Source organism: Ptychodera flava, chromosome 9, assembly GCF_041260155.1.
Source record: "Ptychodera flava strain L36383 chromosome 9, AS_Pfla_20210202, whole genome shotgun sequence".
In the NCBI taxonomy this organism is placed as follows: domain Eukaryota; kingdom Metazoa; phylum Hemichordata; class Enteropneusta; family Ptychoderidae; genus Ptychodera; species Ptychodera flava.
The window spans coordinates 23,746,121-23,756,357 of record NC_091936.1 but is presented as its reverse complement, the minus strand read 5'-3'; the positions used below and the strand labels follow the sequence as shown (position 1 = coordinate 23,756,357).

The following is a 10,237-nucleotide window of genomic DNA, read 5'->3' as shown; positions in this document are numbered from 1 at the left end:
CCAACACGCCGCTAGTTGGCGGTCTGTATGAAAACAGCTGATGGGCAGATGGAAGAACGCGTAGCTGAAGGCTTTAGTGGACCATATTCAATAAAAAGTGTACCAGAATGGCGCTGAAAGTTTTAGAATTGTACAGTGGAATCGGAGGAATGCATTATGCAGTAAAAAGTACGTATTGCCCGTTTATTTTAACATACGAAAATAGCGATACATAACTTCATATGTACTGTACAAGACATCACATATGTATCGTTATGTTCAGGCAACAAGAATAATCTTGTTTTCATTGACAAAGTATGGTCGTCCCCACACTCTTTCATGATATTATGATTGATTTATCCACAGACATTGGTGTACAGGTTGAAGTGGTCGCAGCAATTGATATCAACACCATCGCCAATGAAGTCTATCGGCACAACTTTCCCCACTCTAACCTTATGCAGAGGAGTATAGAGGTAGTGTCAATATTTGTAGATAGATTTACCAAACTATTAAACAGACAGCTGTACCCCAACACCTTCACCGTTATCCATCAGTATTATCATTACCTGCTTGCAGGTCTGTGTGTTGCCACCGGCCATGCCCCAAACCACTTTTTTGTAGCCTGCATGGAGAACCACATCATCAGCTCATCATCATCATCATCATCATCAGCATCATAACCATAACCACCCTTATCATAATCCTCAGATCTTAAAGAATTTTTGTTAGATCCTTCTAACTGCACATACATATTGACCCTTTATAGCTTGTGCACAGGGCTGCCAAATGTAGCCGCAAGTTCGTCACTGATACTCATGCGTCACTGTAGAACAATAAGAATAAAATTCTTGACTGCATAGTCACCACCACAAGAATCATTGTATGTCACTGCCTAACTTCAATAGTTTTTACTTTGAGCAAGATTTGCAAGCAATAGAGTTATACAACTACTAAATCAATTTAATAGAAAATTGAAAATAAAAAGCATCGATATATTTTGGTTTCGGATAAACATATCACAATGTTCGATAGCATCAGCCATGTGTGTGCTGCATGCTGGCAGCTGTCTTGTGTTTTTTTTGTGTCAAGGGTCACCACCTTGGCATGGCATAAAGTATGCTGCAGTATGCATCGTCAGTGAGGCTGCAATGCTGTCAACACCTGTGATGATGAGGAATATCTACAAGATGTCTTTATCTACTATGAACTGTGAACTGCCACTTCATTGAAATTACATAGCTGTGCGAGCTTATGGGCTTAATCCTGGTGTGATATTATCATTGATTAGACAGTTCACAGTAAAGGATCAAATCTTATACATCATAAAGTTCTCAGTAAAGCCTTCAAGTCAGTGCTAAAATGAACAAATGTTACGTCAGTGATTCAGTTAAGTTTAATAGGTACATCAATTAATATTCAGAACCCTATGAATATTAGTGTCACCATGGACAAAGAAATCAGTGATCCTGGACCACTAGATTTGCTTATTTCTGATATAAAGACAATTTCTCTGGGGTTTTTTCTAATCATGGGGAAGCAGAAATCGTGTACGATTGACAGGAGATCCATCCAAGCCAATCTCTATTTTTTTTTAACCCCATTGCTAATGCAATTGAAAAGTTGGACTGCTACTGGAGAAATGAGGAGTAATAGGGTCAATACACACATACATACAACATAAATTGTTTTTGACACTTTTCAGGGAGTCACGACCAAAGACTTTGACAAATGGAAATCTGATGTCTTACTGATGAGTCCTCCATGCCAGCCATTCACAAGGTGTGTTTTGTGAACACATTCAAGCTAAACAGTATTCCTGTGATACAAATGACTCTATGAAATTTTGTTGACAAGTACCATCCTTCTGGTTTTAAGAGAGACAACTGAAGTGAAGAGTGATCTAGAGGAAATGTTGCCGTTCTTTTAATTGTACTTTCCAACTGCAATATTTCTCTGATGGTGGTAGCCTACATGACATCAAAAATGTTGAGTTTTGAACGTTAGCATAGTATATATCAAAATACAGAAAAGCTATTACAGAAAACTAACAAGAATAATTGTACCAGGATAACACTGAATAGTTAAAAACTTATTTCCACCGTGGTCCTATGGGTAGATTGAAAAATCAGAGCATCTGGTTCAGCCAAACTTTCTACACGACACATTCTCATACTCTGAGAACAGGGAAAGAAAGCAGTGCCATAATTTCACCAGAAATACATATTGATGAAATAACAGTGGCTCAAGCAAAGTGAAAGCTTGACCAACAAGTACAGCCACAGTCCCTCAAGGATCATTGTACAAGGTTATAGTTGACAGTCTTAACCCTTTTACCACCATGGTTTGGTCCAAGACCATTGATGTCATTGGTGTAGGTGTGACCTGTTCACAAGGAATAGGGGTGAACAGATTAATCTCTCTTTCATTTCATGGTTGCTTCAAACTTCCCTTATTTTGTTCTTGTTTTTACTTAACATTGCCCAGAAGTCTCGTACTTTTGTTCTTTTTAGTACCAATCATCAAAGAAATATTTCAAATATGTTTTAATAATTCTATGCAAACAGTATACACTGATGTAACTTTTTAAAATAAAAAATCAATGTTTTGCAATGATAATGTTGGAACTCATGGAAAACATAGCAAATAACATCAATTGCGTCCATTAGAATTTTTTGCAATTTTGTTTGTTCACAGGGTTGGTTTACAGGCAGACTCCGCTGATCCCAGAACTAGAAGTTTCTTTCATGTCTTGAAACTCATTCAAAGGTAACGTAAACCTAAGATGTTCTCAATATAGGGACATGGTAAAATATTGTCAACATTTATCACGTCCACATTGTGAATTTGCCAAATGTAGAAGCCAACGACACTCTCTGTAGAATGTTTAGTTGTTATCTTTGTATTTGAAAGTAGCGTGGTCAAGAATATCACCTGCATTGTTGTAGACAATTTTAAAGCGAACATACATTACAGGACAAATTACATGAAGCAGAAATAGCTGAAGGGGAGGTAAAAAGATTCGAGCAATTTGTCAATAAAAGACATTACTAATGCAATTTTTAATTAAACAAAGTTGCCATACAAAAATCCAAATTTCTTTTTGTTTTAAAGTATACGCCATGAGAATTGTTCCCTCCATTGTATTCTGAATCAAACACTGTGATTATCTTCTTTCTAAAGGTCTGTTTGTCCATTCCTAAACAAATCTTTTTTGGTTTCAGCTCTCAGAATCCCCCAAATTTTATCCTTGTTGAAAATGTTAAAGGCTTTGAAAATTCTGATACTAGGTAAGTGTGTTATTTTTTGTGAGATCAATGAGTGCTTGCCAGAGACTCCCTTTTTTTTGCCAATTTTGCGTTTCACATGATTACATTTTTTTGCTTTTGAAAACCAACTTTTTAAGCCATTGCTAAATTATGATTTTGTCACTCATTTCCAGGAATGCTTTAATTGAGTCGTTGAAATCATGTAAATATCAATTCCAGGTAAGTGGCATCTCTGAATTTACATTTTACTTTAACCTCTTACCAGCTAGGTTACTCTGTTACTGTCAAATCAAATTTATGAAATCCCGATAATGCAAAACATGTCTCATATACTATATTTTTGACTGTGAATATTTGAATACTCCTAAAAACACAACCTGTATGAGCACTGGTTTTCAGTGAGATTTCACGTTGACTTAACATAGAATGTTGTGCTCGCTTGATCTGAAAGTGACACTTTAGGTAATGGCAGTGTCTGTCGCTGTGATCTCTTGAACAACCTGTTTTATGGGGAATGACGATACTGAAACAGTTATATTATATCTGTACAATCACAAACATTTATGACCTTGCTAAAGAAGCAGTAGACTTGAAGATCCGTCACTCGAGGGCGCTCTGTACACTCCTTCCTCACCGTATGGAGCATCCTTGACCAACGGAGCTTTCAGTCTACAGAAGCAGCTCATCAGAACCTGCTGTATTTCTTTTACTGAAGACACCATTCTGCAATTTTTGTCGCATTTATTGTCAGGAAATATCTTTTCATTCTGCTTCTCATTAGGAGTTCCTGTTATCACCAAATCAATTTGGAATCCCAAACTCAAGACTGAGGTACTTTCTCCTGGCCAAGAGACATCCACACAGGTTTCATTTTACAATTTCAGAAAAGGTAATTTATAGTCATACAAACACTGACAAAAACTGTGTGTGGTTCGCGTGAAGATGCAAAAACGTGATGAAGATATCATCAAGATAATGCTTACTATTCTGTTGTTTAGAGTGAAATATAGTCTGGTTAGTGAATGTCCGATCTTAAATTAGCAATACTGTAGCAGACAAAAGAAGGCCCAAGATCCCACATAAGCAAATTACAACTTTATCATTGCAGTTCCTTGGTTCAGCCATGCTTTCAACATTTTTACATCCAAACTTTCTTACATGCTTTGCATGTGTGTTGAACCGTATATTCTCACTACAGGAAAAGTTGCGAACACTTTCACACCTAAATATCTATATATATGGGTAGCTCTGGTAATTTATCAGAAAGTCAGGCCTGAAGAGCAATTTACCTCATTTCAGTAGAGATTCATATTTTATTTATCATTGTTGAACAACATTTTATCATTGAACAGATTTTGGAAAGACTTCCAAGATGTTCAGCAGACAGTACTAGTAAAGATGAGTCACCTATTGCAGAAGGGGAAGATGGCAAAACTACTCAAATGGATGAAGTTACTGACAGAATAACTGAACTCACTGTAGATGGAGCAGTAGCTGTGAGTGCGCCCTCACTGGCAGAAACTCAAAGTAGAGCTGGGGATCACACAACATGTACATCAGAAAGGACCATGCATTCAGAGGAAAATGTCAGGCATAATATGGACAGTCAAGAAATGACTTCTCAGCGCGAAACAAATTGCATGGCAGTGGAATCCATTGAAGGAGAAACTGAACTTTCAGAGGAAACAAATAACGAACAGAGTGATGGAATAAAGTGTATCGGGGAATTCATAGAAGAAAATAACACCGATTTTTCCCAGTACCTGATAGTAGACAAAATTCTTTTGAGATTTGGCAGGTTGATGGATATTGTAAAGCCAAGCACTCAGAGATCCTGTTGCTTCACTAAAGCGTAAGTAATCACAATCCTTGCTGGTTGTTATTCTTAAAGATCACGTAAATGGAAGTTATGTGACTGCAATTGCACTGTTGATTGCCACAGGCAATTCCCTGTGAGAAGGAATTTAAGATAAGAAATTCCAACTTTTGTTTTCATATAAGAGATAAGACTCCCTGTAAAAAGTGTCTATCTCAAAAATAAGTACTGTAAGAAGCAAAAAATGGTATTGACACGATCCCTACATGGTGAATGTTTTTTCATGCATGAAATAGTTTATATTTTCAACCAAAATATTTGTTAGATGTTCAAAGCATAGGAAAACATTGGCTTTTGTTTTCTTGGGTCAAATGCACCAATGGTATCAATACAATAAAGTCTTTTGGAAATGCCTATGATAGGATCTCAAAAATCTCTTAAAAGCAATCAAACTCATTTTTCTGTCAAAAAATTTAGGAAATGTAATACTGCTATTAAAGCAGTATGTCAAAAGAAATTTTTTTGGTCATGCGGTAAATGACTATAGTTCAACTCATTTTTATGACAACAATTTCATGTTTTTGGTGTGTTTGCAAGGGAATCAATTGTCAGTACACCACAAATAACTTGACCCACTGTACTCTGTCAAGGGTCAGACGCTATTCTGCCACTGTTGAACAGGTGTGCTTATCAAATTAAATATCTATCAACCGTTTCCTTTGCAATTTGTCAAACAAAACACCCATTAAAAGACAGTGTGTGTAAACAGGGTCAATGTTTAAGTGTACCTATTGACAGGCTGGCACGGTTTTTGGTCTCCATTTCTTATCATTTTTTTTCTTCTCACAGGTATTATCACTATGTAGAGGGCACAGGGTCAGTCTTCCAAATGAACTCAACTGCCAATGTGAGTCTTTTGATAGCTTCATGCATCCTACTTTTATAGCATACCAGTGCATTCTGGGTAATATCAACATGTCAAGGGTCAGACAAACATTAGGCTGTGAGGCTGAATGCATTAATTTTGAACTCTTGTATTTCTGTTGTCAAATTTTAACTTTGGCTGCATGTACACCGTGACATCCATTATATTCACATAATTGATTCCATTATAAATTAAATCTGAATTTCAGAAGTGCCATTTAAATTAGGTATTATTGGGTGCATACGGGTAAGGATTTACGAGAATGAAATTCATCACTCGTGCATGTAAAATGTTGTAGATTTGCTGGTGTGGAGTTATAAAGTACATGATATATCATAGATATACATTTAATATTGATGGGCTTCCATTATCGCTTGATTTATATATAAACAATACCCATGAATATATCTCTCAAGAACACACTTCAAGCACAAGATGGAAAAAATGCCTTCAATATTCCCTCATGTATGGAATCCCTGACTGAAAATCCTATCTCATCTTTTTGTTCCACATCTCTTTGCAGACTGCTGAAACTTTCAAGAAATTTTTATCCTTGCCTGACGATGATACAGAGAAGGTATCGATATTAAAACAGCTACAGCTCAGATATTTTACACCGAGGGAAGTTGCTAACTTGATGTGTTTCCCACCAGAGTTCTGTAAGTCCAAAATACAGTGTGCAACTTTGTTTTCATCATGTGTGAAGTTACAGACAGCACCAGTACTTTTCAAGTGAATAACAAATTAACCTTTGTAATTTTGATGTCATCATGAAAAGGAGCGAGTGTATCATTGACTATAACAATACCAGGTTTCTTGTTCTAGATATGATAAAATTATAGTCTGTATGTCTAGCTGATAAATAAGTATGCTCAACTACTGATAGAGCTATTAATTTTACGACGGTCATTCTGTTTATCTCATTCAAGCTATTGCATATTACCTGGAGCCTCTACAGCAATATGAATAGTTGATAAACCTAAATATTACAAATACATTATGTTTTGTCGCTAGACAAGATAGAATTAATAATTTAAGATATGTCATATTAACTGCAATCTACCAAGGTAAATTCTGTACTATTATATTACTGTATTTCTTACATTGATTGTATTCACAGAGACACATAAAAATTTATAGTTGATAAACTATGAATAACATCAAATGCCTATGGGTATATAAGGGTATTATTAAATGGGGGCAAAGAATATATTGGCGTCTATGTAAACTGTTTTTAGTTAAGAAATATAAAAGACGAGAAGGCATTTTAAATAACGAAGTATATATGAATATTTAATGAAGTTAATGGCAGTGTAACAAAAACATATTAGCTGTATCTTTTATCTCATTATAATATTCAAAACTGATGATATTTGGTATTTCAATGGAAACTGAAATGTTGGTATGTTTGCTGCAAAGGGATGACTAAGCAAATGAATTTCAAATCCCTTAATACCTGTGCAATTTTTTTGCTTGATAGTCAATTGTGAGAGTTAATTCCTCATGAGAAGGTACAGCTCACAATAGCCATGTTGAGTTAAGTTGAAAGTAAGCCCAATTTTTTGTTGCAGCCTAAAGTGTCTGCCACAATTTTTATTTGACTTACAAGTGAACCTACTGACGCCTATTGATAATTACTGTGCAGTTGTCCAGTTTGTAACATCAAAGTGAGCATTGAGTGAGCATTGTTTCTTGTTTTTAACTGAAAGTAATCATATTTTTACAACTCAAGGGAAAAGAATCAATTAATTTTGTGTAATGCACTTAACACTCAGTAAATACTTTAAAATTCCATATTTTGGCTAAAAGCCAAAATGACCCAAAATGAATACATTTCTACAGGTCGAGATATATCACATTATTTGGATAAAAATACCTGCTTATATTGCAAACATGGATCTTTCTCAAGCCCTGAAATCTGCATACCAGTAGCCTCACAGCACATTTGGCATGACATTAGGAGTACATGTAAAATATGCATGTTCCAGGGCCATATATATCGATATGCATGTTCCAGGGCCATGCAACTTAAAGATTAATCGCCGAAGGTTATCTATGCAAGTGGGTCATGGTCACAGTGTCATAAAGTATGTCCAAGTTGCCTGGCACTTCAAACATTTTTTGTCCAGATTTTGTGTGGAAGTGTTTCTATCTGTAATCCTACGGAAATCTCACCATTGCCATAATTACAAAATCCATCACTTTATCGAGTAAATACACTTGTGGAATGTACAAACAAACTTCACAACACTCAAGTGATTATCAGGTGTTTATAAGATGATCATTCAAAGATGTTAAATATTTCGTGACGATGATCAGCGATGTAAACCCCCAGAATTACCAGATTCTGTGAAGAGTAAATAACTTAAAGTCACCTAGTCAGTCAACAAATGCCTTCATCGTCAGCATCAACTCATTAAAGTGTTATTCATATCAATTTTAGGCGTAGATAAATTTATGCAACATAAGTGAATGAGTCACTCTGCAAACACACATACAAGGCAGACCACTTTGTGTTGAGTGGCATAGAAGTGCCACTGTGAGTGTATGAATATTCCAGTCCTGGGATTCATGGGTAAATTTTGATATGAGAAAACCAAAAGAGCAACTCAGGTGATAAAATTAATTCCCATTATGATGAAGTTCAATCTTATCATGCAACTTTATTATTATTGAAACTGTGCATGTGATGCATGTGATGGGGTGTTTGGTCAAAGCCATATTGCTAACTCATTGGCTATAAAATCAAAACGATCTTCAGTCAAACATGTCCAATGACACATTTGGGAACAGCTAACAATATCTGTAGTAGACAGGTGTCTGAGTTAGACAAGTGAGTAACATTTGCTTTTCAGAAAACTCTTGAATAGGGAGACTTCTACAGGGACAGTTTTCAAAACATGTCCATGAATCAAAGTCACCACTTTTTATTTCTGTGCATAATGATATCCTGGCATTGTTATCCAACAAATTCTTTGCAAAAATATCCCTTGATTTAGGAATTGCTTACTTTCGTCCTTACAGAGTGGGAATTTAAGTTACAAAGTGAAATTACGTCTTTCTCATTTGATTTTCAGGTTTTCCAGAATCTACATCCCTGAAACAAAGATATCGTCTCCTTGGAAACAGTCTCAATGTTCATGTTGTAACTGTCTTACTGAGAGATTATCTGTTAGACAGTCTTTCTCCAATGTAATACAATTTCTATGATAAGTTATACATTCATCAATTTATACAAGAGGAAGATATCTATAGAAACCTAAATTTTTAATCCAACATACCGGTATGTTGGAATGTAGTGCCCTTTATTTTAAAGCTATTGTTTTTAAAGTGATAGTTAGATATTCTGTTGAGTGTACAGACTGAATAGTACAATGGCCGTGAACTGATATGTCTGCAAATTAAACAAAAATCTGTCAGTGCAAAATACTTGTCAGAAACATTACAATTTCCAAAGCAAAAACTCACAGAAAGAATGTGTTGGAATTTTTGCGTGACAGTGAGACAAAGATAAGGTATAATGAATGCAAAGAAATTTTTAAAAAAGAAATGCCTTTCAATAGAACAGTGGTTGCCTGAACCTTGGCTTTAAACGTTTCAATCTGTGATTAACATTAAAGATGTGGAAAAAAAAACATTAAAGACAACTCCAGTTGTATCATTCTCTGACATACTTGACCAAATTGATTGTCTCAAGTAGTAACACAACTTTGGATGGAATGTTAGGATAGTGTTTTGTCTTGGTTACTGTTTTGTCTGTGTTGATCATCAAGAATCAAGTGTCATCAACTTGTTATCTATGATAGCTAAGTATTTCAAAAACAGGAGGAGCACCTGGACATTCCAAGCATACTTATTAGGCACAGGACGGATAGAAGAGTGGTTATGTAAGTTTCAGACATTTTGTTATAATAATGTTATCATTACATTTTTCTTCTAAACCTAGGAATGAATTATTGAATTCCTAATTACAGTGCAAGTAGAAAATTTTAAGTGCCAAGAAATGGATTACAACTTCAATTTTTTAGAAATAGCCAGAATCAATAGTGAAGCATTTTTCATATTTTTTGTTACTTTGAATAATGATACTGTTAAAATTGGACTAGCGTTCAGGGACAAAGGCAGTTAAAAACCATAAACCTTTGTAAAATTGACAAACATCGCAGCTGAAATCTTTGCTACTTCAAGGTGTACACGCAGCTGACTTGACATGTTAATCAATGATAGAGTATAAAAAATAATGATAAT

The 10,237-nt window shown here is 35.3% G+C and overlaps 1 protein-coding gene across 1 annotated transcript; it reads left to right on the top strand.

Moving 5' to 3' along the window:
* The first annotated feature begins 18 nt into the window (after window positions 1-18).
* On the top strand, window positions 19-9,615 carry LOC139140427 (tRNA (cytosine(38)-C(5))-methyltransferase-like). Its single transcript, XM_070709702.1, has 11 exons — window positions 19-168; window positions 346-455; window positions 1,685-1,761; window positions 2,677-2,748; window positions 3,204-3,269; window positions 3,422-3,467; window positions 4,030-4,137; window positions 4,601-5,100; window positions 5,914-5,971; window positions 6,513-6,648; window positions 9,067-9,615. The coding sequence occupies exons 1-11, from the start codon at window positions 108-110 to the stop codon at window positions 9,183-9,185; spliced, it is 1,353 nt and encodes a 450-aa protein (XP_070565803.1). The 5' UTR covers window positions 19-107; the 3' UTR covers window positions 9,186-9,615.
* Window positions 9,616-10,237: the final 622 nt, after the last annotated feature.